Source organism: Brassica rapa, chromosome A09, assembly GCF_000309985.2.
Source record: "Brassica rapa cultivar Chiifu-401-42 chromosome A09, CAAS_Brap_v3.01, whole genome shotgun sequence".
NCBI classification, from domain to species: Eukaryota; Viridiplantae; Streptophyta; class Magnoliopsida; order Brassicales; family Brassicaceae; genus Brassica; species Brassica rapa.
The window spans coordinates 33,781,130-33,808,035 of NC_024803.2; the positions used below are offsets into that span (position 1 = coordinate 33,781,130).

The 26,906-nt window shown below is 32.1% G+C and overlaps 5 protein-coding genes across 8 annotated transcripts; all 5 read left to right on the plus strand.

Annotated features, from left to right (window-relative positions):
• The first annotated feature begins 2,757 nt into the window (after positions 1-2,757).
• On the plus strand, positions 2,758-3,981 carry LOC103841189 (ubiquitin-60S ribosomal protein L40). The gene is made up of 4 exons (XM_009117709.3): positions 2,758-3,006; positions 3,086-3,188; positions 3,645-3,711; positions 3,793-3,981. Exons 1-4 carry the CDS (start codon positions 2,817-2,819, stop codon positions 3,817-3,819), a joined length of 387 nt encoding a protein of 128 aa, XP_009115957.1. The 5' UTR covers positions 2,758-2,816; the 3' UTR covers positions 3,820-3,981.
• A 1,162-nt stretch (positions 3,982-5,143) lies between these two features.
• LOC103841190 (synaptotagmin-3) lies at positions 5,144-6,926 on the plus strand. 2 transcript variants are annotated; one of them, XM_033281224.1, is made up of 5 exons: positions 5,144-5,624; positions 5,979-6,067; positions 6,153-6,203; positions 6,280-6,394; positions 6,468-6,926. In XM_033281224.1, the coding sequence occupies exons 2-5, from the start codon at positions 6,044-6,046 to the stop codon at positions 6,563-6,565; spliced, it is 288 nt and encodes a 95-aa protein (XP_033137115.1). In that variant the 5' UTR covers positions 5,144-5,624; positions 5,979-6,043; the 3' UTR covers positions 6,566-6,926. The 2 variants fall into 2 exon arrangements, with proteins under 2 accessions (XP_033137115.1, XP_009115958.1); XM_009117710.3 differs by having other exon boundaries at positions 5,146-5,592; positions 5,957-6,067.
• Positions 6,927-9,000: 2,074 nt separating this feature from the next.
• On the plus strand, positions 9,001-11,263 carry LOC103841192. The gene is made up of 3 exons (XM_009117711.3): positions 9,001-9,891; positions 10,383-10,551; positions 10,684-11,263. The coding sequence occupies exons 1-3, from the start codon at positions 9,109-9,111 to the stop codon at positions 11,142-11,144; spliced, it is 1,413 nt and encodes a 470-aa protein (XP_009115959.1). The 5' UTR covers positions 9,001-9,108; the 3' UTR covers positions 11,145-11,263.
• Positions 11,264-11,849: 586 nt separating this feature from the next.
• On the plus strand, positions 11,850-14,354 carry LOC103841193. The gene is made up of 2 exons (XM_009117712.3): positions 11,850-12,034; positions 14,109-14,354. The coding sequence occupies exons 1-2, from the start codon at positions 11,921-11,923 to the stop codon at positions 14,253-14,255; spliced, it is 261 nt and encodes an 86-aa protein (XP_009115960.1). The 5' UTR covers positions 11,850-11,920; the 3' UTR covers positions 14,256-14,354.
• Positions 14,355-22,694: 8,340 nt separating this feature from the next.
• Positions 22,695-25,818, plus strand: LOC103841195 (heterogeneous nuclear ribonucleoprotein Q). Of its 3 annotated transcripts, none has more exons than XM_009117716.3 (9): positions 22,695-22,954; positions 23,692-24,056; positions 24,133-24,249; positions 24,340-24,480; positions 24,558-24,737; positions 24,846-25,053; positions 25,142-25,320; positions 25,401-25,486; positions 25,574-25,818. In XM_009117716.3, exons 2-9 carry the CDS (start codon positions 23,718-23,720, stop codon positions 25,716-25,718), a joined length of 1,395 nt encoding a protein of 464 aa, XP_009115964.1. In that variant the 5' UTR covers positions 22,695-22,954; positions 23,692-23,717; the 3' UTR covers positions 25,719-25,818. The 3 variants fall into 3 exon arrangements, with proteins under 3 accessions (XP_009115964.1, XP_009115963.1, XP_009115965.1); XM_009117715.3 differs by having other exon boundaries at positions 22,800-22,954; positions 23,284-24,056; XM_009117717.3 differs by having other exon boundaries at positions 22,842-23,085.
• The last annotated feature ends 1,088 nt before the right edge of the window (positions 25,819-26,906 follow it).

Below are 26,906 nucleotides of genomic sequence, written 5' to 3' on the forward strand. Positions count from 1 at the left end.
TCGAGACAAGCACCATGACAGCGAGACATTGGCTTAACAAATTTTATGGCCCCGATTTCCCTCAGTTTATTACAATGGTGGTCGAGCAACAAGCGGATGAAGCTTTGAAGGAATCAGAAATGGCGTTGAAATTAATGCAAGCGGCTGTTACTGCTGCAACTGAAAGGAAGAAAGCGAGGGAAGAAGAAGGAAAGACAAAAGAAAATGAAGACTGCGAGGAACCAGGAAAGAAAAAAGCAAGGAAGACAACGAAGGAGGGAGAAGCAAGTAACAACCCAGGAGGGAGCAATGCATGATTGATCACCGATCTCTCATCATAATAAAGTTAATTTATGCGTAAGATCACTATAAGCAAACCATATTTATCGTAATAATCTTGCTTTGATCCTTTTAGTTGTTAAGTAATGTGTGGACGGGCCTCTTACGTCGTTATATATATTATATTTTATCGATCTCTTACGTAAAAACATAGCGTCGGATTATTAATCTGGGGTTTAATAGTTTAACAAATTATTTATGTTATACCGTATGTTTTCCCTTATGTTAAGTTCAAGTGATCTATTGTTATTACATGCACATAGGATTTAACCAATATTCAACTACTTACCAGTTACCATTATTATTTGCTATATTGTCTTTCTTAAAGATTAATCCTCAAAATTATATTATTTATATATTATATCTACTCTATTAAAATAGAGTCCTAAATTTATCTACCATTAAAGTTGTCATTTAAGTTTTGGACTGTTTCAAGTTTGTTACTATATTACTTAATTTTTGGACCATATCTGAGTTAGTTACAATATAATTATATTAGACACTATTATTACATTAAAACCGGACAACTTAAATTAAACCAACAATCTACTCTATTATAAGTAAACCAAACGAATTATGTTCTATTAAAATTAAAGTAGACCGATTGTATTTTTTTTAATTTATTAGCACATACAATAACTCTCACTTGGACCTCTTTTACTATAGATGAAACTTTGCTCTAAGTTGATTTATATTTTTTTCTTATCGACATCATATCAGCACACAAAGAACATGTATATGTTTGGTTCCTCTTTGCTTCTATAACAGACTAGATACGCTAACTCTTTTTACACCTTATTTTTGTGCTATATGTTAACTGAATCTAAGTTGATTGATTCTTTGTTAGACTTAAAAATAGCCTCGAAGATAACAATCTATTTACTAATAATTAATAGCAAACTATTTAAAAAACAATTAGAATTCGATGATAGCCTCGAAGATTACAAAATATTATCCCACATAATAAGGAATCCTTAAGCTACAGCAAACCTAACCATAAACATTATATATAGACAACGCTCGATTGCATTTTTCTAATCACAAGTTCACAACAACACCTCAAGCGTTCAAATTAAAAAAATCATCTGAAGCTTATTCATTTATGGATATTTGTAAAGGCTATGAAACCTAAATTAAAAGAATAGATTATATATTCATTACAATAAATCTTAATTATCAACATATATAATGATTGTTACAAAATCGGGTAAGATTGATCTTAGGAATGGGTTGAGGATAAAACCTGATCCGCGTAATTTGCAAAGTAACAAATTTATAACCGCATAACCCGCAAAAAAATGTTGGTAACCAGCAGGATCTGCCAGTATTATTAAATATAAAATATATATTTTAATTATTTAGCTTAAAATTATTTAACTAATATATTTAAAATCAAAATAATATAAATATTTGTAATATTTAATATATTTCAACGAAAATATTTTTAGAAATTTGCGGGTTGGTGGTACATGTCCCGCCTAAAATAATTTTAACCGCACTCGCAATTCATATTTTTAAAATAAATCGATCCGCAAGTCAAACAGGACATGATCCATCGGTTTAGACTAAATTTCTCAGCCATAAATGTTTCCGCAATAGTGACACAAATCCAAACAAGCAAATATCTAATCTAATATTTTGAATTAACAATAATTTTGATTATCGATTTTATAACTAAAATGAAAAAAAATATAACCGCGTTTCAACGCGGGTCAATATCTAGTTTCCATTACATACCAACCGAAGTTAAGCATGACAAAAAAGTCGTCAATTGCTAACCATTTACATCAGCATTCACTTAATGCAAACAAAAAGTATTCATTTAATAATTGAAAACTATCAATTATTCGAAATATGAACACAAATTCACTACCAAAAATATCTGTAGCAATGTTCTCAAAAGTATATGTAACTCTTTCTTTCCTTTTGCACATGTATAGTACAATACTTGGTTTGTGGCTTACAGTTTTAAACATCATGAAACGATTGAGAATCTCCGAGTCTGAAAATATTATAATTAATTACTTTTTTTTTTTTTGACCAAAAAAGAATTATAATTAATTACTTTGGCCCTATAGTGTAATAAAAGTTGGGAAACTGTTCAAGCTCTTGTCCACAAAATATATTTTGAGCTTTCAAAATTTTTTAAATAATTATTTGATAATTATTTTTAAAATTATTAAAATTAAAATTTAATTATATATATATATATATATATAGTAGTCTTCAAATTATACTTATATATGGCTTTAGCATCTCATATCCATGGTCGTTTACTTGGTCTATCAGCAAGAAGCTAAAAGTTGAGTTCTTTGATTCATGATACGGATAATACATAAAAAAAAGTTTAGTTTGTCAGCCTTTTAGTCTTATATGGGCCTTTAACACACAGAAGGGCCCAGTCCAATAATTTACAAAACCCTAGAAATGAAAGGGTATAAGAACCCCTTCCTGTATCTGTATGGTTACGCGGCCAGAACAAGAAGAAGCCAACAAAGATGCAGATCTTCGTGAAAACCCTGACCGGGAAGACCATCACCCTCGAGGTCGAGTCCTCCGACACCATCGACAATGTCAAGGCCAAGATCCAAGACAAAGAAGGTATCCCTCCGGATCAGCAGCGATTGATCTTCGCTGGAAAACAGCTCGAAGATGGCCGTACTCTGGCTGACTACAACATCCAGAAAGGTCTAATCTTTGTCCTCTAATCTTTATTGTCTGAATAAAAACACAAACTCAATTCGAAATGTTTGTTGTCTGTAAGCAGAGTCCACGCTTCATCTTGTGTTGAGGCTTAGAGGAGGTATCATCGAGCCCTCTTTGATGGCGTTGGCTCGCAAGTACAACCAAGACAAGATGATCTGCCGCAAGTAAGCTTCAAAGTCTTGTCGTTTACCTGTTTAGTCGATTAAGATGTTCTGTGATAGGGCTTAGATGTGTGTTTAGGGAATAAACTTAGCTTCTCAAGCAAGTTACAATGCCTGCGAGGTTATAAATGTTCCCAATATTAATATTTCCATTCTCCAAACTTTGTCAGCTGGTCAATTTTCTCATCTTTCCAGATGATTTTCTTGAATGGTACATTTTATCTTAATTATACGATTGCTACTATGTTGAATAGTTTAGGCCTGCTTTGAATAATCTACCTTATGTTATGTCAAGGTCCTTTCTTTGAGTACTCTAATTGGTAATGCATCTGTTATTATAACAGACGAGCTTTGTTTTGAAAATACGTGTGTTGGTTATGTCATGATTTTTTGATGTCTTAATGATTGCAAAGTTTTTAGTTGAGATTGTTTCTAACGTTATGTCATATGTACAATTAGGTGCTACGCTCGACTTCACCCGAGGGCTGTGAACTGCAGGAAGAAGAAGTGTGGCCATAGCAACCAGGTTTTGCTTTGTTTCTTTGTTCTTTCCTTTGTATCTACTGTTGATTTCTGAATAACATTTTATTGTTATTTTATTTTGCAGTTGAGGCCCAAGAAGAAGATCAAGTAGACTCTGTTCAAGAAACTATCTTGCTCGCTTGCTTGCCTCTTTTTTTTTCTTTGCGTTCTGGACTTGTTTTGTTTCACTGAATTTTTATGTTATGTTCAAAGATTATATCAGGGAAAGGATTTGGTGATCTGTTTATGCTGAATCAGTTATTTGCTTTCTTTATTCTGTTATGCGCATATGCCTGTTCCTATTTATCACTGCATCCTAGATGTTGATGAAAATGACTTTTTAACGGGAGATGATTACTTGAGAAAACAATGTTGATTTTGAATATGTTATGCATGGAATTTGAAAAGCAATGATAAATACTTTGTTTCTAACAGAAGAACATTTCCGTTACATATGTAGCTTTAACAGTTTGCGTTTCAAATGATTATCATTTAGCTCCTTGGTTCATTATCTCGGGATGTGATCATTTAGGTGTGGCTATAACCATTGTAGAAGACAAACAAATGAGCGTTATCCCACTGTCTTTTTCGCCCCAAAAACTCTCCACAGCCGAGTGATCGATCTGCATTAATTATTAATTAGTGCCAGTTCCTATGAACTATGTCATCTTACATTTGCTTATGTATCAGAATCAAAATGAATACATTTGTAACGTACCAAACTCCTTAGCGATATCTTTCTGTCGGCAAAATCAACATAGGCAAAACCATCCCACATGATTTGTACATCTTCTCGGTGGAATCAGAGCCGGTGTCTCTTTGAGAGTTGAACTGTTGATATATATAACATAAAAACCTTAGAAAACACTCATTAATAAAATAAAACATACAAGCTGATTGTAAACGTTTTCTCAAATTAAAAAGAAGGAGTTTGAAATGAATTAGTGGATTCTGAAAAACGCAAAGAAAAATAAGTGGTGTCCATTTTGTTTCAAATTTCAAAATCTTAATCCTTATTCTTTAATCCTTTGTGATCGTCTTGGTTCAAGGTAATTGTTATGTTCTCATCACCATGCCTAATATCATAGGACATAACAAATACTTGTGCCTTGCTTTTGTAGCTCGTCCGGTCTGTGATGGTACTAGTAATCCAACACGGTACGTGTTCGATGCTCGAGCAAGGCACATGAGACAGAGAATGGAGAGATCAACAATTTAACACACACACAAACAACAACAGCTTATGTCATACTCGAGGTATTCTAAAATACCTCTTTTTCTTTTTGTTCAATAAAAAAATAATTCGGGAAATGCAAAATCAATTGCTAAACCGGTAAAACAGTAAACCGGAATAAAGGAAAAAGGTACGTCACTGTATCTTCCCCATATGGACTTAAACTCCAAATGCCCCTCTCTCTCTTGAAAAATGCTCATTTCTCCCCTTATTAAAAGATATTTTCTTTCTTATTTTCTTTTAAATGGAAAATGGGTGGATAATGCTCTAAAGACGAATTACCCCTTAATGAAATAGCTTATTTACAAGGGTCCAACCTAAAGATCCGACCCACCCAACTCTAACAGTAGAATCCGAAAAACCTAAAGCGAAACGACGGCGTTCCTTCTCCACCCCAAACTCTCCCCCTCTCAATTCTCTCCCTCTTGCGACGGAAAACCAAAACCCTTAGCAGAGTCGCATCGTTCTTTGTCCCTTCTCCATCTAAATGGAGAATTCATCAATCTCTCTCTCTCTCTCTTATTTCTCGTGTCTCAAATCTCTCTGTCTCTCATTGTGATTGAAACCCCTCCAAAACCCCTAAGTCGAGAATCACATCGTTTTTTTCTTCATTCTCCGTCGAATTCAAGGCTCCATCCTTAGTTATTTGTGGTAAGTGATTAGTTTCTCTTTATTTGATAGTTATTTGGTCGTTTTGTAACTAGGTTTGAAAAAAAAAATTGGAGAAATGTGTCTGTAGAAAGAAGAATATTGGCTTTGAAATTGGGTAAAAACTTGTGAAATCTTATTCTCAGGTATATGTTACAGAGAAACAAGCTGGGACCGAAAACTGATACAATTTTTGTGTGTTTTGAGTGGATAAGCTGTATTAAATTGTTGAGATGCCTAGTTAAGACAATAAAATAAATATTTAGGGAGATGAATCTTGTTGGTGATGGAACTTAATTGATGTTGTGTTGTTGTTATGCGGTTTGCATTAGGACTGATTGAGTGGTTGTTTTTGTTTATTAACCAGCGACTTTTGCACTATCTACCTGCGAGGCCACTAGTTGAGACTAGCATCACTCTCTTTCTTGATCTTCTACCTGATATCCCTTTATGGATGAAGAATCCTGACTATGAAAGAGTAAGTTAACTCAACATATTGAATCATTCTAGCTTCTTAATTTACTTGATGACACTGATATTCTTCTTTCTACAACATATTGAAGGTGGACTGGCTCCACAGATTTATCTCATACATGTGGCCCTACCTCGATAAGGTTCTCTTTGTTTCCTGCTTCTTATCAATTTCTGCTTCTGTATATAAGCTTTAGTTTTTCATTCTCCTGTTTATAGGTTGTTTGCGAGATTATCCGGAGCTCCGCACAACCCATATTTGCAGATTACATTGGCACTTTCTGTATAGAATCCATTGAGTTCGAGAAACTGAGCCTTTCACTCACAGTTCATGGCAAGTCTTACTCCCATTTTTACGTAATTTTCACATCGGTAAGATGTGCTAATGGTCAAAGAGTAATGTGCAGGTATTAAGTTTTATGAGACCAACGAGAAGGAGCTTCTGTTTGAACCTTCAATCAAGTGGGCAGGCAATTCATATATTGTTTTGGTGTCAGAAACATAAGCTGCGCATGGTTGTATAGAGTTTATAGTTTAGAATACGTTGTATGAGTCTGAGTAAGCATAGTGTTAAAATTGAAGGAAGACTACTGTCCAAGTGTCCATGTCATCTTAGTGTTAACACTTCACTTGACTGCGTCAAGTTGACAATAAATAAGAAATTGAGTATCTCTATTGTTTTGAACTTTTCTTCGTGGTAGTTAAAACTTGAATGTATAAAACTTGTATCTGTTGCAAAAGACATGTTAGAATAACTAATTTTATTAAGTTTATTATGTCTGAAAAATTTATTAAGTATTTCTTCTACAAACACATTTTGCTTGTCAGCAAATATTAAGTTGTGGTAATATATCACATTACATCTTCCATCAATTATAAATATTTAAAAAGTTTTAAAACATTTATCTTCTTATTTTAGAATTTCAAAACATTTTATGTTTCATAAAATTCGTTTTGTTTTGCTCATGTTAAAATAATAATATAAAAATAATTATGTAAAATGTGTATGTAGCACTTTAAAAAATATTCATGTAAAAAGAGTAGCTGTTATATATCTAAATTTAATAATTTAATTACACTTAGTAATTCTTGGTAATCTTCAAGGTGGTAGTAATACTATATTACACATAGTAATATTTTGGCAAATTTTAAGTTTTATTAGTAAAACCATGTTCAAATGAAATATTTTTTAGTAAAACCAATAATTTTATACAATGAATATCATTAACGAAGAGTATAACATAAAAAATTTACCAGAAATAAGTATTTTTTATAGATTCTTCTTACTATTGTCTTACATTCACACAACAACAATGAAAGTTAATGAATCATTTTGGGAAAATGATAAATATTCCTACAACTACAGAAAATAATAATCTAAATAGTTTTAGTAGTCTTATTTACTATAAAGATAATATACTAATTGATAATATATGAGTTCTATATGCTAAATACACGTTCTATTTGACATATAGGGTTTTGGATTACACATAATAAAACTCATTATTCCTAGTATGCCACGTTACACACAGTAAATCCAGTAATTCTAGTATTTTGAGTTACATACAATAAAACCAGTAATTCTAATAGTCCAAATTACATACCATGAAAACATAAAAAAATTACGTACTCATTCAAAAACCTGAACTACTCCACTTTCAAACAACGGTCCCATACCTCTCCCTCCGCCATTTTTGCAATGATGACATCAATCATTCTTTTACTAATACTAATTCATTACAATACTACTATAAAATTGGTAAAAGTCTATAGATTTAGAATTGTTTAAACCAATACCTTTAATGGATTCCTTTTTGTCTCAGTTAAACTAGTAATTTGAGTAATACCCAAAAAAAAATCTGGGATATTGTTTGATTAAACGACTATTATTATCTTCTATGACTATTTCAAATATATGTGGTAGGTAACTTATTTTTTTTTTCACAAGAGTGAAATAAACCCAAAGGCCATAGAATACATTTTAAAAAATTATTATCTCTCTAAATTTTCACTAAATCTTATATTATTAATATTATCTATGATATACACATATATCATCAAAATCAGACATAATAAACCCACCAACCCAAAAAACAGTTAAAAAATCATTTTTAGTCTCTCCAAATATTCATCAAATCTTACATTTTTTTACTTTACACATGATGTATACTCTGTTCTAATAATATTCCAGAAAAAAATTCTTCAAAAACGGCCATAATGAACCTATTAACTTTTTTATAAAAAAAACCCATTAACTTAAAATCAGTTTTAAAGTCATTTTCAATCTCTCAAAATACTTATCAAATCTTACACTTTTTACTTTATCCATGATGTATACTTTTTTTTAATAAAATTACATAAAAAATTTCTTCAGAAACGGTATAATAAACCCACCAACTCATAAACACAGTTTTAAAAATCATTTTAAATCTCTGAAACACTCATCAAATCTTAGATCTTTTATTTTACTCATGATGTACACTTTGTTGTAGTGATATTCCAGAAATAATTCTATAAAAGTGGACATAATAAATCCACCAGTCTGTAAACACAGTCTTATAAATCGTTTTTAATCCCTTGAAATACCCATCAATTTTTGCATTAAATACAACGTCTATGATGTACACTTTATTTTAATAATATTCCAGAACAAATTTCATCAAAAACAGACATATATTACCTATTTTTTGAAGCTTCAGATTTATCAATAGAAGAAGAAGAATGATACGAAGCATGTGGAGAAGAAGAAAGAGAGATGGAGCCCACAAGGTAATTGATTTATTAGTTATTTAATTAATTCATTAATTTAGTGAGGTGAAAAAAATATAATAAATAAATGGAAGGCTATTTTTGGAAGTACAAAGACAAAAGGGTAATGAGAATAGAGAAGGGATATTGAGAATGATTTTTTTCTGAGAAGGGCATATTGAGTTAAAGTCCTCCCCATATTAGCCAACAAACTCACCAAAGAAACAAAACAAAATCACTTTAGAATCCCCCCAAAAAAAACCGAAAACACAATCTCTCTCTCTCTCTCTCACTTCTACAATGAGTGATCCGAACCGTGTACCCGAATCCACAACCCGACCCGTCGGAGGCACGGAGTACAGCTGGTGCAGAGCCATCGCCGGCGGCACAGGCATCGCCGTCATAGCTCTCTTACTCTCCCGAACCCCAAAGCTCGAGAATCTCCAAAACACCCTCGACAAACTCCAGATTCACCATCCCACCCTCCGCTCCACCTTCCGCTTCGACGCGTCCACCAGCTCCTTCTCCCTCGCAACCCCCGCCTCCTCCCGCGTCGTAATCCACCCCTTCGATTCATCATCAACGGCTCAGATCATCCGAGACAGCGACGATCCCTGCGCCGAACCGCACAGGATCATTCTAGAGCACGAGCTGAACAAGAACGCGTGGATCGATCCGCACCGTTGGAGTAACGGCGAGTGCGGCGTCTTCTTCGTCAGCCTCTACGATCTGCGCGGCGGCGGCGAGGAGAGAGTGCTGACGTTTCGGCTGAACACCGGGGCGTGCGATCGGACTTCGGCGGTTACGCTTCTGAGGGAGTTTATGAGAGAGACGACGGTTGCTGATGGATGCTGCGACGGACACGTGGCGAAGGAGGCGGGGTTAGGTAAGGCGATAGAGGATATGATTCCGAGTGGGAAAGGGGATAAACCGTTTTGGGCGCGTGGGATCGACGTGCTGGGTTACTCGCTGAATGCGTTCCGGTTCTCGAATTTGAGTTTCGTGGACGCTGAGGAACCGAACCGGAGATCTCAGGTGGTAAGGATGAAACTGGAAAGAGATCAGACTCTTAAACTTGTGGCTGTAAGTGTGTCTCTCCTTATTCAACCAACTTCTATAGTTGCGTGCGCAGATTTGCTTACTATTATTGCGTATTAATTTATTTAAATATTGAATATTATATCTAAATGATAATCTTTTCTGATACTGTATATGAACACTTATCTCTGCAATGAGTTACGACACCTTTATAACATGCTCAACATGACAAAATATAAAACAGAAACACACAAGAAAGTTTTTCATTTTTAGTGGGAAATTCAAAATTGTATAATTTTTAGAGTTTTTCCCATTTATTATCAGGTTCATGTTCATTTACGTAAAGAAAGTTAAACCTGGGGAAAAAGAAAAACATAAATTCACATCGTGACAACTGACAAGCAACTAGACAATGTTCCGACAAATGTCACAAATCACTCGCATGACATCATACGTTTAATTTTGTAATACACAATAAAACTGAAGGGGATCTTGTTTTGTTCTGGAACATTGAATCATGTACGTTGTTGTTGCAGGGATGCAAGGCAAGAGGGATCAAGCTATGGGCGGCAATAGCAGCAGCGGGGATGATCTCTGCGTATACTTCTAAGAACTTACCGCAGTACCAAGGAGAGAAATACGCAGTGGTGACTCTCTCGGACTGTCGTTCCATTCTTGAGCCTCCTCTTACTCCCAATGACTTTGGTAAACCCCATTTCTTTGCCATTTCATAGTTCTTTTCATGGCTGCAACAGGTTTGCCATGAGCCAATGCACGGTTCAGGCTTACTAGTTTTTTTTTTTAGTGTTCAAGATCCCTTGTTTTCTTGTTCTTTAGGTTTCTACCACTCGGGGATCCTTCACACACACGACATAACAGGAGAGGAAAAGCTCTGGGACTTGGCTAAGAGATGCTACGACTCCTTCACATCCGCAAAGAACTCCAACAAGCATTTCACGGACATGTCAGACCTCAATTTCCTAATGTGCAAGGCCATAGAGAACCCTACCCTCACGCCTTCGTCCTCTCTAAGAACCGCTCTCATCTCCATATTCGAAGATCCAGTGACAGACGAGTATCCAGAACAGGCGTTGGCTTCGGCCGGGGTAAAGGATTACATAGGCTGCGCGTCTATCCACGGGGTTGGACCGTCGATTGCGGTTTTCGACTCGCTTAGAGATGGAAAACTAGACTGTTCGTTTGTGTATCCTTCACCGGTGCATTCCAGAGAGCAGATGGATGGGCTAATTGAACATATGAAAGCTATTCTTTTGGAAGGATCTGTTTCTTCCTTTTGATTTGTTCTAAAACTCTCTGTTAGGTCACGTCCAAAGACAGAGATGGTTTCTCTAATAAAAAAAATATTGTGCCGATTGTTCCATTTTCTTTGATGTGAAACGACCCTCAAATTTACCCATAACACATTTTAGAAAACATAACATTACAATCTATTGATGATATACTGCCTCATAAGTACATTTGACCCATCTTCTTGGTAGTCGCCTCCACTAATTTGTAAAGACTGTTGTCTAAGTGAAATAGATAACTCATTTGTTGTATTGTATTGATCCATTCATTCACTTCCTCAATAGCTCTTGAAAGAGTATCCTTCTCTGAAAGGACTTGCTGCGAGTTGTAATTCGTTTTATCTGTTGAAATGTCAAACACTAACCTTAAGTTGTCTTCGAAGGGAACCAAAAGGTTTCTTGAATCAACTTGTTTGTCTCATTTTTAATTCAGATGTCAAAAATAGATTTTTTTTAACTAGAGTTTCACATTTTTTTTTTGAGAAACATGGGAAGATAGAAACAGTTGCACTATTTTATTTTAGTGGAATCAACGAGCATGTCGGATAAGAATTAGCGAAGAGCGGTAAAAGAGGCTAAAGGAATGGCTGGCTGAGAAAGAGATCCATAGCGCAACACAACAGACCTCGAACTATTTTTAGAGAACAAGACTTTGCCACAAATCCAAACTTAATTTACTTGCCTAGCTTCTTCATTTTGCATTGTGCTCGAAGCATTTAGTCTTTTACAGAAAGAAAAAAAAACAATCAAAACATAAAAGTGTGAAAATGGCAACGGATGGGACCACTTTTCCTGAAGGAGATGCAGAAGCTGAACTCAATCCTGGACAGAACAAGAGTTTCGAAGTAGATCCTGTTTCTTCAGAGATTGCTTCCGATAAGGTATATTACCTAACTTTTTTATACGTACCACCTACCAATGCCGTCTTAACAATTTTAATGGTCTTAGGCCAAACATAAAATAGAGACCCTTTTAATTTTTTTTTATTATTGCATTTCTTTAAATTGAAGCAAAAAAAATTGTGGTATTAAAAGAAAAAAGTGGACCTTTAAGTGTAAATTAGGTTTTGTTGTAAAAAAATTAAGAACGGTGAAGTTTAAAATAAATAAATATTGTCTTTTTGTATTTAAAATTGGTTTTGTTAATCATGGACTTTTTTTGTTATAAATTCACCAACTAATTGATAATTTAACAAATTAAAATAAACCTTTCTAATTAGTAAAATAACACTAAAATTTTGTTTGGATCCATGGACCCATGGCAACTGCCACCGACCTGTGAGTCTGTAACTTAACAAAACCATTAGATAGTTTCATCTAAATTACTATATACGCATGCACTTTAATACAAACTAGATTTTGACCCGCGCGCCTGCGCGGATGTATATTTTGAAAAATATGTTGATATTTGTTTTTCATGTAATTATTAGGATTTGGAAAAATGAATCCGAGGAACATAACCGATACCGATCCAAAGATATAGTACCAAACCCAAACATAAATTGATTAAATATTCTAATTATTCAAAATTTTGTTATTTAGAGAACCGAATCTGATCCGAACCGAAGTATTTAGGTATCTGAATTTATCTAAAAATAGATTTATATACTTATATATATTAATTATTTTTAGATTTAACGTATATAAAACATCAAAATGATACTTTTAAATTGGTTTAAATACTTGAAAATATATATAGATAGTCAAAAGTAAATATCTGAAATAGTTAAAGTATACTCAAATCACCAAAAATACTTAAAATAATTATTGATTTCGTATCCAAAATTTTAAATCAAGCCAATTGATATGTTAAGTTTAAGTATTATGACATATGTTATTCAAATTTATACGTAATATATTATTTTATTTATACATTTTGAGAAATTTAAAATATATAATGATTTAAGACTTTAAAAATAATTTAAATTAGTTATCCAAACCCAAACCAAACCCGCAAAGATCCAAATCGAACTCAAACCAAAATTTAGAAACATTCTAATAAGGCTGAAATCTTTGACCCCGAAAACCCAAAATACAAACCGATCAGAACTAAACCCGTATGGGTATCCAAAAGCCCATCCCTATTCATTATTATATATCGTATTTTATCATCATATAATTAATCGTATTTTATATGTACCATCATATAAGTAATCATATAATTAATAATATTTTATACATACCATCATATAAATAATTACATATATTATATTTTTAAAACTTAATATGAAATATGAAAACCATAATTTGAGTTGGTATTTCAAATTGGGCTTTGTATTATATTTTTCTTATATATATTGACAATATTTTTTTATAATGGTTATTGAAAAATAGTTTAGTAAAAATCCATTTTTGAATATATGTATATTTTTGAATCAATTTTTGATATAAATCAAATTTGAATTATTATTTTGATTTGAAATATGTATATAAAGTTTAAATTTTGTTTTATGGTTAGTTTAGAAAAAATTTTTTTAGGGAATTAGATTGACCCATTTTGGTATATTTTAAAAGTGGCCTAGATAACTTTCAATTTTTTAAAAAAACATAAGCCCATTACTTTTTTTCTTAATACTACTATCCTTGTTTTCAAACAAAAATATTTTTTTTTAAAAGACTGCAATCGTTTCCAAACACTCTAAATTTTTAAAAGTCCTATCCAAGTCTCCAAACACTCCAATTTTGTACTTGAGTTTTAATAAGATAGATGGAAAGGAGAAACTTATAACTAGCTAATTAGTTGACACAACATTTGCTTATTTCGGTTTGGTATCTCGTTTGATTGTCTTTAGTTTCTGACGAATCTTAATCTGAAAAGGTTATTAGAAATCCAAAATATTATATATATGACATGGGTTAATCCACTCATTACACAAAACAAATCCATGCATACATGTGTTGGTGTTAAGTATTAACATTCTTTTTATGTTTTGTGTGTTTAAAAAATGGGGAAAAGATACAACAGAATTTGGAAAGGAAGGAAAACGCAAAGGCAAAAAGAGACGCAACCCAAACGCTGAAGAAGACAATTATCATATCAGCCGTGATCGTGGCCGTAGCGGGAGCCGCCTTCGCTATCACCAAAAAGCTTAAAGAGAAATGATTTTGATTTACAAAAGTTAATCCTCAATTTTCGTCTTTCATATATGTAATTTTAATTATTTTATAACGAAACTAAGAGAATACATCTATAATTATAATATATATATATGTTATTATCATAATTTTCAAATTTAATAATACAATGTAATATTAATTAATATGATTTTACTTTTTTGAAATGATCTCATATAAAACTTTTTTTTTTTGGATAATGGATTTAGTGAATGTTAATAAAGTTGATATAATATTGGAATAATCTACTCTATTAAAATAGAGTCCTATTATAAATTTACTGTATGAAGTTGTTTTTTAATTTTCGGACCCTTACTAGAAAGTTACATGTAATATTAGTTATACGCTGTTTAATAAATTAACCAATGTAATATTTAAATCATACCACTATCGGGTAATAGAACCAAACTAATATTCCGACTGTCGATGAAATTAACACTGGATCGGTTATCTATTATTATAAGAATACTACAATACACAACTCTTATTATATCTTACGTACAGATTTTGCTTAGACAAACATGTTTACTTTACTTCATTTCATTACTTGAATTACAACAATTTCTTCTGTGTTCGCTTTAGTTCATATCAATAACTGCATAAGAACAAATTCAAATTCATTCACATATTGTCCTTCTTCATAATACCAAGTACTAACCAGACAACCCGAAATCTAAACATACATTACATATGCAAGTTTTGAACACTTACTTTCACAAGCATTATGAACATAATATTGTGAACCATATATAGATTATATTCGTTTGACCGTCTAATCTATTAATTTAGGGTCATATTTTTATCTACTATTAACAAGTCATAGTAGGATCATTTAAAGAATTAATTAATATGCCATTTGATTATTTACATTAATAATAAACCAATTATAATGTTTTTTAAATTATAACAAAATATGTCGAGAAAGAGTCTAACAAAATCTTACTTAAAAATCTTATTTTTTTTATAAAGTACCACATCAATTAATTTCGAGATTAGTAATATAAATATTATCATAAATTAATGTTAACTAAAATTTTGGGGAAATTACATATTTACCACTATCATGGTACCACTTTTCATTTTTACCACCACTAATGAAACATTTTCAAAAATACCTTCTTCATTAAGTGACAAAAGACTCTTATGCCCTTGTTATTTATATATATATAATAAATCATTATTTTAATAAAATAAAAATAAAAATAAATAAATAAAAAAAATAAAAAAATAAAAAAACTAAAAAAAATAAAAAATCAAAAAAATAAAAAAAATATTTTTATATTTTCGAATTATACTTTTTCAAATTCTAACTTTTTATAAAAAAAAAATTTTGAATTTTTTTTTTTCCGAATTTTTTTATTTTTTTTTTCAAAATTCTTTTTGAAAACGAAAATTATGTTTGAAACTATTTAATAAATTTTTTTATATATTTTTTAAGTATTTATATATTTATTAGAATCATAAATTTCACATTCCAAAAACCCTACCACACCCCTCAACTCTAAACCCTAAGTCTAGATTAGTTAACCCTAAGAGTATAATTGTATTTTACCCTTCATTAAAAGTGAGGGTAAAAGTGGTTAGTGTAAACATGAAAAGTGGTACTATGAATGTGGTATTTGTGGCAATTTCCCAAATTTTATTAAAGAAATAAGAAAATAAAAATTATATACATTTTTTTAATAAATCTTATAATTACATTCTGCATTATATAAAATAGAAGTACCATATGAATTAAATATGGAAAAATTATATCAAATAGGTCAATTAACAAATTTTATTCTTTAAATTGTTCATTTAAATAAATTATCACTCATCATTAAAATATGTTAAAATTCGTAAACTATATAATCATTTATAAAAATAAATTTATTAACAAATGTTAAACTTTTATATTTACAACTATATATTATCTTCTTCTTTTTTGAAACTCTGAGCAATATATTGTTTAAAAATGTTTATATACAAAAATATAATAGTATAATAACCTTTAGTTCATAAGACATGTAGTATAGTCAGTTGTCGAATCGTTTATGTAATCTTTTTTATATCATAATTGTAAGATCATAATAAATCAACGTTAAAAAAGAATATATACTATTTAAAAAACATGTTATTAGAAAAATTTGAAATTTTAGTAATTCATTTAAAGTATTAATGAAAAATCAAATTTTAATTATAATTTTTTTTTTAATTATAACAAACTATGTTGAGATAAATTTAGAAAATATTACCTAAAATTCAAATATGTTTATAAAATAATATATTAATGTAGTAACAAAAAAATTCAAAATTCATGTAATCTTTCAAACTCAAAAAGTTGTATAATTTTCCAATTTGTTTTTGAAAAAATATAAAATATTGAAAATAAATATTAAAACTCAAAATGATAATATTTTAAAAAATTTAAAAGATAAAATCATAGATAATAAAGAATAGCTTTTTGAAATGCACCACGAAAAAACAAATTATATATGTTCTAAAAATTAAAGCAATTTAATATTTTGAAATATAATTTAAAAAAAAGAAAACTTAATATCATAACATCCAAAATATCATATATCAATAAACTTTGCTAATATAATATGATAAATGCTACTATGTATAAATTTTTCTAAAATAATAGAGTTATATTATTGAAACAAAACAGTGTTTTATATATAAATTTTGTAAAATACTAAAATCATAAGTGTTAAAAGTATATTTTTAAAAACAAAACATGTAAATATAAATAATCTTAAACATATGTCTTTCCTATAATATAAATAAATTTAAAATGTATTATATGGAAAATATATAGATTACAGGAAAAATATATTTTGAAGGAGGTTCTCTATTTGATTATTTCAGATTGTTATTTTATTTTACCTAACTTAAAAATTTATTAGTAAGTAATAAAAATTAATAACAAAGTAAAATATATTAAACAATTCATTATATATTTTACTTTGTTATTAATTTTTATTATTTACTAATAAATTTTCAAGTTAGGTAAAATAATGCTGATTAAAAATTATAAACAATAATATTATATAGTTACACAATATATAACACTAAAATGAAAATAATATATCTAAAATATTTGTAATAATATCAAATACATTTATAAAATAAAAAATTATCCGCACGGACGTGCGGGTTAAAATCTTGTTTGCTTTAAAACCAAGGAAGATGCCAAAATTATAAATTTGCCAGTAAAAGTTTGTTGCGGGTGAAGTCAAATGCTAGGGTGAAAGACGCAATTGTCTTTAATACTCGACGAAGCGATTTCCAGAACCTAAATGACGTATGCCTATACAGTGAGATTTATGTAAATTTGGAAAGATTATCAAAATATTTTGTCTAGATTTGATAAATTTGTCTCGGTAAAAAATATAATCATAATTACACCAAATCCACATCTTCTTTCATTGCCGATGTCTTTTTCTTCATATTTTTTTTCTCTATTCTCTTTTTCTTAATAAATCTAAACAAAATAGAAGAAGAACATGAGTTCCAAATAATTAATGAGTTCATCTGGTTCTTTCTCCATGAGTTCATGAGGTGGTGGCTGCGGTGGAAGGGAAACAACTCCTACTGTCAAGAAGATGAGAGGAGGATCTACTGGTTCTAGCAAAAAGCAAAAGCTTTAGGTAAATTTATATACATTTCTTTAAATGGAATCTTCTTCTTCCTCACGTGATGGAACTAGGAAGTTATGGTGGGTTGGATATCCTCTATCAATTGCTATCTACCTTCTTTAAGTTTTTTTTATTTACCGCTAAGATGTCTCTTTATCTTCTTGAAATTGCTTATAAAAGCTTGTTTAAGCTTTGTTGAATTCGTGACAAAAAAAAGAAGCTTTGTTGAATCTGTTTGATTTTTTCATTCCACTATAATCTTAGTTTTTTCAGTATTTTCAGTTTTGTTCAATGTTTTGAACAAGAAGCGTCAATGCGACCGTTTTGGCGAAAGAAGTGGACGAAAAACACGATTGAAGAATGGCAGCCTAAACCAAAAAAATTAGATTGGCCTTTCTATTGTGATACATGTGTATATACTTAAGTTTAAACAAGAATGTCTTTTGGGTATAATCCTCAGTTACAGAAAGGCTTAGCATGGTTAAGTTTATTTTTGGTTTGATAATCTGTCTTGTAACCGATGAGGGATTATGTTTACAAAACCGGTTATAAGAAATTTTAGCATTGTTTGCTTTTTTTGTTGGCGTGTTAAATTTTTTTGTAACCAATGATATAACAAAATATCATATGAAATTGTCTTATTGTTAAATTGTTGCTTATAACATTTAACTTTTGTAAGATAAGCATCTTCAAGCTTTTGCAAGTGAGATTAGACATAAACTGCCATATATCACCTTCGTTTGGTACAAATATTAAGAAACTGCTATATATCAGACCAATCCCCACGAAAATTTCAGATTTTCAAACAAGATCATGTGTTCTCTCTCTTGAAGTTCATCATATTTTTGTTCTTCTGCATCCGCAAAATTCCCGGATCACTCATACTATCGAGACTATGCATCTCATCCCACCTCCATAACCCTAGGATTTTGATTGAGGGCATAAATTGGCTCTCGTTACTCTTACAAAGAAGGATATAATAATATGATAATTAGCTAGCTAACAAAATTTATTCATGGTTACATAACAAATTATACAAGAAATATTTTGTTTAGCGGGGCAAATATCTTTAGAAATCAAAGTGAGGAAAATGTATTTTGATATTTTTGAACATATGTGTGAGCACAAAATATGAGATACTATAAGTATCAAATAAGTTTGGCCAGCTAACAAATATATGTTTTTGTTTAGTAATTTTCTTAACGATCTACTATATTTTTCTTGATATATACATTATAAAATACAAAATACAAAATTATGTCTGCTGGCTAAATCAATTATTTTCCTGTCTAATATTTTGTCAAGCTAGTATACCTCTTTATACAAATCTAAAGAAGCAATCAAGTAATGTATTCGTTTTGTTCTAAAGAGAATGAGAGAGTGAAAGGAATAATTTAGCTATTAACCATATTTTTATCCATAATCCATTTATGAAATTTTATTAACCGGCCAACAATGTTTTGTATTGTTTCTAGTATATTACATAATCACCTACAATTTTGGAGTACAAACTGTAGAGTTTCACAACTCTCTAACTAAACACTTAAACATACTACTAGAAAAGCATTATACTAGACATCAAATTGTTTCTAGTTCGATAAGATTGAAACCCATTGCCTAAAACACATCTATGGTCTCACTCTCTTCTGAGTATGTCTTGTTCTCTATTACATGCACCGTTTTGACTATGATGGTTCCTACTTTGTCCCACCCAAATATCAGCTGAAGCATCCATGATGGTAACATGTTAGTTATATGAAGTTTAACCTTAAAAATTAGAAATGTCATTGGTAAATTGTGTTAGACAAAATTGACTAACATGTAAATAATTGCGATTAATATTGTACATGTTGGTGTGTAACCGACTAAAATATTATGTGTTCTTTTAAACATATTATTAGCTTCAACAAAATGAAACACAAATACTTGAAAATGTTATTATCCGAATAAAACCTTCACAACTCAGCTAAAAATAATTTTAGCTATAAAAAGAACATTAGACGGCTAAGCAAACACAAAACAACAAAACGTTCGACCAACAACATTGTGACTTTTAGCTGCCTGGAGATGATGAATCGACCAAAACGTGAGGAGAAAGAGCGCTTTTCACCAATCTCAACAAGCTCCCCGAACGGTGAGCCTCTGATGGTATCTACTTCTTCAGGATCAAGAGCGTTGAGTATTTGCCTAATGGCATAGGGTTTGTGGTACGGCGTTATCCTAAATCCCACTGGTTCATGTTCGACCGCAAAAATCCGGCCCGGAATGCGGAGAGGTGTAGCTGAGTGTTCGTCTCCTTCTATTTGGTGCCTGGATTTGCAGAAACTAGGGTTTGGTTCTGGATTTCGATAATATTGAGAAGAGAGATAGAAGATAGTAGTTGGAGAATGAGATATCTTTTGGAAATTGGAGATACTATTGGAGAAGAGGTAGATTTACTAAATATATTAGTATCGCTTTATCATTAAGGACTGACAAAATCCAGAGCTAAGTACTTCATATCTTTTATCTAGATTTTGTATTCTCACACCAAATGAGACGATATAGGGGTAGCTGCATCTAAAAAAATTATAAACAGTGACCCGGAAAGGTATCTTCTGGTAGAATGTTAAATATTGTATAAGTCATTGGTAGACGTCCTAATTTCCCTATAATATTTCTGTAAAGTTGATATTATGAGATAATGTTGAACCACAAATAAAATTAAGCAATGTAATATACTTTTCCTCTTCATATTCCCGGTGTCAATTACTTGGGTTGTCTATAAACGTATCTTTTCAAACCCAACTGAAACTCATTATATTGAAATGTGAAAATTTATGAACGATCCAACATACAAATATATCCAACATATAAATATCTCGTAAGCTTGTGGAACCATTATGTATGGTGTTACATCTCTATAGTGGATGTTGTATTTGTCTCAAACCAACCTTTGCATTTTCTTTCTACATGTCTAATCAATCCGTTTTAGTGAGTCTCTGTCAATTTCTTTGAATACTTTGTCATTTCATTTTTTTAAATATCAAATTACCTACTGATAACAATTTATATCCAATTCTAGATCTTCAATAATATTTTTTGCCAGAAAAAATAATTTAAATTTAATCAAAATATGTCTGGACTAGATGATATACGGATGAGTCGTTTACCATATAAGACACATTTGAGTTTATTTTAACGTGTGGAGACACATTGAGCAGTTGGCACATTTTTCTTGGACAAGAAATGTGTAACGATTTTATATTTGAGAATTTCAGGCTCTTAGATTTCATTAGAAGCATGAAGATCCAACGGTAAATAATAAGATTGTATTACATTATTCTTTTGTATTTTCATTATACATTCACCATTATATCTTATTTTGACTGTATTTAAAATTTTAAAATACATAAATAAATATATTTGGTATAATTTGTTCTAAATTTTTTTTCTTTTATACTTAACATCCATTTTGATAATTTTAATAACTAATAAATAAAATTTTGTGGATAAACAATGTTTGGACATGAGTTCTAATTTTGTGGACATGTGAGTTAAGAATAGACAATTTGTGGACGGATGACTTGTGTATCTGATTCTTCATTTATCATAACATCTCCTTAAATTCAATCATCTTTTTTCATGATAAAATTGTAAAGCTTTTATTTTCTTGAACTGTCTAATAATCATTCATATATAATAAATTTATCATTATATGGATAAAAACGAATTGCAAATGTACAAAAAAAATTGCAGATAAAATTTTGATACCCATATATATATATACTTTGATATTTTCTAAAAAAAAAAATTTTTAGAAAATATGATCAAGTTCTCGTGGCGTTCATGTTTTCATGGACAGGTTCACCTTCAATAATTTCACCAATTAACTTGTTTATGATATTTTGTACACACACAAAACACAATGCTCCATCTCCACAGCAACATACACAAAGCTTTTTGGAATATATTTTTACATATTTTGTATAACTTGTTCTTGATATTTTTGTACATAAAAAAATGTGGATGATCGGATTAGTATTAAGTCTTTTTAATTAAAAAAATCTGATACATTTGTATATATTAAATTGATTACAAAACATTTTATGAATAAGATATATAGTGGTATAGTAAGGAAAGTTTTAACACAATAGATTCAGTGTTTAACGTTTGATTTTATCTTTTTGTTGTTTTTTTTATTTTTTTCAATAATGGCAAAATCGTAATTATAATTATCTTCTTTGTCCGGTTGTTTTAATTCTCCTGCAACACTTTCATGGCCGACCATAGAATATTGTAACGATACATCAAAATATCATGTTTTCATGTTGTTTTTGAGTTAAATTGATAGATCTATCCGATTACATTCAATTTTAAGCACTAAAATCCAAAACAAATCTAAGAATCCAATTTTTGGCCAAAAATGGCCACAAAACTCTTACCCACTATGAAACGCTCCAACGCTGTGTAATCTCATGTCCCAGATCTATCTAACCCTAACTAAACAATCGGTGCCGTCTTCCTCTTCCACACCACGAGTTTGGATCTGTTCGCCGTCGAGTCATCATCTCCACACCGGCGCTCGGAGCTCCAGACAGAACGTAACTGATTATGTAATTTCAAAGTGAAATTGTGTCTCTATGAGTAATTTTTTTCTATAAAGATAAGATCTACGATTGTAAAGTTAACGGACATTAAAAATAGCATGATTTCAAAATTCTTCAAATTCAAAAATAGCATGTGTTAATTTTCTTATTAAAAAGGCTAGAACACATGATTATAAAAATGTATAAACCATGTTTAACCATTTTATACATTTAGAAGAAATTTTTTTTTGTTTTTATGTTCATTTGTGAGCTTATATTGTATAAAAATAGCTGTGTTTTGTGAGCTTATATATTTTTATAAGAAAAGATAAAAGAAGAGAAAAACAAAAGGGTTAACTTATTTTCAACGGGCCGAGCTGCTGCGCTGCTAAACACTTGATCCTCTCTCTCTCTCACCAACATTTCTTTAAATTAGGGTTTTCTTTCCGGCAGCCTTCTCTCTCCCTTCCCTATTTTTCCCCCCTCTCGCATAGTTCCAGGTACTTGTCTCTCTTTCTTTCTTCCTCAAAGTCGTATCCTTTCGTGAATCTTTTGGTTGGGAATCCGATTCTCTCTCTCTCTCTCTATTGAAACTGGGATCTGGAGCTCATCTTATCTGAAACTTAAAAAAGTAATTCTCAGTTCTTTCTTTCATGTCTCTACTAATGATTGTTATGTAGCTTAAACGCATCACTGTTGGGGTTTAGCTTTTGTTGTTAACTTTCTCCATGTTTTTTTTTGTCTGATTTGATTCCGGAGAAACTAAACATTGTGTGGTCTTTCATGTAAATAGAACTGTAGTTACAACCTCTGAGGATTCTCTTAACAGGCCGCATAATAATAAAAAAAAAACAGGAGATCTTAAACATGGAGCTGCAGTTTAAGATTGGTGGTATAACTTAGTGTCACCATCTTCTTCTTAAACCATTATTTTAACAACCTCTTTTGCATCTAACCCAAACCCAACACCAAATGATTATTATCATGTTTCACTTTCACTCTTAACCTTCATTCATTCATACCGTTCTTTCTCTCTCAAGTTTTGATTTTTTTTTTTTGGGACTCTCTTGATCTCTGTTATCTGCTTAACTACTTTGGTATATTCCTTTTTTCTTTTTAGCCGTTATTGATGGCAGAGTCTCTTTTCTTTCGTCTTCTTACTACTGTTTCTTTTCAAACCTTTTTTTCCACCTATTCTATTCTCTCTCCCCCACATGCTTCTGTGTCTCTTCCACAGTTGCACCGCTTTTCTAGCTTCTTACCATGTCGAGGACGAGGACTGCTGCTTCCGAGGCTCACGATTCCATGGAATCTGAGGAAAGGGTAGACCTTGATCCCGAGGAGACTCTTGAGGAGGAATATGAGTACGAGGAAGTCGAAGAAGAGGAGGAGGTTGAAGAGGAGATTGAAGAAGAGGTGGAAGTTGAAGTTGAAGAGGATGACGAGGAAGAAGAAGAAGAAGAAGAAGGAGAAAAGAAAAAGCATGATGAGCTCTTGGCACTTCCTCCTCACGGTTCTGAGGTTTATCTTGGTGGGATTCCTACTGACGCCTCTGAAGGGGACTTGAAGGGCTTCTGTGAGTCCATAGGTGAAGTTACTGAGGTATTTGTTTCTTGCTCAAAGTATGGTTGTGTTTTAATTTTAATCTCGTTGCTGAGTTTGGTGTTGATGTTAACAGGTTAGGATAATGAGGGAGAAGGAGTCTGGTGATGGAAAGGGGTACGCGTTTGTAACGTTTAGAAACAAGGACTTGGCTTCTGAAGCAATCGATAGTCTTAATAACACTGAGTTCAAGGTAAACTCCTTGACCTCCAAGTCTCATTAGTTCAGTGAGATCACATGAAGAAAGCTGTAAACTTCTGTTTATTCTTTTGTCATTCAATAGGGTAAAAGGATAAAGTGTTCGACTACGCAAGCAAAGCACCGTCTCTTTCTTGGTAATGTTCCTAGAAGCTGGACAGAGTCAGACATTAAGAAAAAGGCAAGTGGAGTCGGTCCTGGCGTTCAAAATGTCGAACTCCCAAAGGTTTGTCTCTTTCCCAAAAGTTTCAGCCTCTTTGGTTGATTAGAATCACTTTCAATCTCATTTTGTTAAAACCACAGGATCCACAAAACGTGGGCCGGAATCGTGGATATGCTTTCGTAGAGTACTACAACCATGCATGTGCTGAGTACTCCAAACAAAAGATGTCAGATCCGAGTTTCAAGCTTGATGATAATGCCCCAACTGTTAACTGGGCTGAGTCGAGGAATGGAGGAGGCGGAGACTCTTCTGCTGCGCAGGTTGGCTTCTTTAGTACCTATCTTATAAACAAATAATAGAAGCAGCAGGAACAGTTATCTTACCAAGTAATCATCTTCTTACTACTATCTTGTCTGGAATGGATGCAGGTCAAGGCATTGTACATCAAGAACTTGCCTAGAGATATAACACAAGAGCGTCTAAAGGCCTTATTCGAACACCATGGAAAAATCTTGAAAGTGGTCATACCACCAGCAAAGCCAGGGAAGGAAGACAGTAGATACGGTTTTGTGCACTACGCTGAGAGGACAAGCGTCATGAAAGCTTTGAAAAACACTGAAAGATATGAGATTGATGGTACGGTTTCATTCATAATCGTCTTCCTTCCCGTCCGTGAACACTTTCAGTACTTGAATGCAATGTATGATCGTTATTAATTCTACAGGTCACACTTTGGATTGTACACTTGCAAAGCCTCAAGCGGATCAAAAGGCGAATACACCAACAGGTCAGAACATGCAGAACTCACTGTTGCAACCAAACTATCCTCCTCTTCTTGGTTATGGCATGGCTCCTAGTCCCTTTGGTGCTCTTGGTGGATTTGGCGCTTCTCCTTACCCACAAGTGAGATTCATTAGCTCACATTTACCTCACTAAAGTGCTTTCTTCCCGAGTCTAACTTTTGTGTGGGGATTATTATGCAGCCGTTAATGCATGCGGGAGGTCACGCAGCTGGTGGGATGGCGATGATGCCAATCATGTTACCCGATGGAAGAATCGGCTACGTCTTGTAAGTCTCTGTTTGTACATGTGTAGTGATCTCATGCGTTTGGTATAAGACACATGTGTACTGATATGATGTGTTTGACCATGATAGACAACAGCCTGGACTAGCAGCAGTGCCACAACCTCCACCAAGGCATTCACCACCGTATAGGGGAAGCGGTTCCAGCAGCAGTAGCAGCAGCAAAAGAAGTAGCAGCGACAATGGTAGAGGAAGAAGCCGTTACAATCCTTATTAGTGATTTCATCATTTGCTTTTCATTCTGGAAAAACATCCCAGTCAACTCCCCAAAACAAAAATCAGTTTTAACTTTTAAACATTATGTTTTTTTTCCTCTTCTTTCTGGTACATGTGGTTTTGTAATATTATTTGTTTATTTATGTTTTTAACTTTTTTATCCTTTTCCAATTATTTGTGTACTATCCGAGCTTACTTTGGTAGTCGATATGAATGAAAAATCGCCATCACTGTTCAGAATTATTTTCAGAACCGAAGATGAAACGTAATGAATATGGTTTCACTTTACATGCCTAAATATTTGGATTACCTATGTAAGCTCTGCAAAGCTGTATATGGGTTAAAACAGACGCTAACAGTTTGGTTTGTTTGTTTGTTTAGTTCTTGTCTAGTTTGTTTGGATTGTATGTATGATAGGTTTTAGCTATCTAGAACTCTTGTAAACAATGTAAACTTCTTTATTATCAGTGAGAGAAACGATTACAACTTTGAGTATGAACTAAGATAATCTCTCATGGCAAACTAGCTCAGATCATCAGTCTCATGGGCGACTGAGAAGTACAGACTCATATCGTCTTAACAAACAACATCAAAGCATAAACCTCTCATTCTCACTTGACTAAGCTCATGTACTAAGCTCACTCGCAAGTCTAACAAAGTAACTGCAAACCCTCCCTTTCAAACGTAGTCTCTGGTTTTATCCTTCTTCGTTTGAAACTTCAAGGGTACTCGCCATGTCATCTTCCTCTGCTACTTCCTTGCCCTTCTTCTTTGATAGTAAGCCATCTTTTTTTGGTGTAAATGTTAAATCATAGTAAGCCATCTTATACCTATCAATGTAGCACTCGTGATCCTCTCTTTTTGTTAATCAATAAGTAATAATGTTCGTTGTTGTTTCTCTGTGTAGATGGCAAGATTCTTATGGAAAATGATAAAGTTCTAACTAAAAACTTCTTGCATCTCTTACTGACAAGTTTGTGATCTTTGAATAGGAAAAATAGTGGATCTGCAGGGTCCCAAATGAATTGGCTTATTCTAAAAAAACCTTGTTCTTTGGAAGACCTATCTCGTCTCTGGTAATCATATGAGCTACTTTTTGTCATCCGAGCTCAATTTACTCTCACTGATCTATTTTTGAATCAAGAAAAACATGATATGCACATGCCCTAAGGAGCATGAATACTGGATA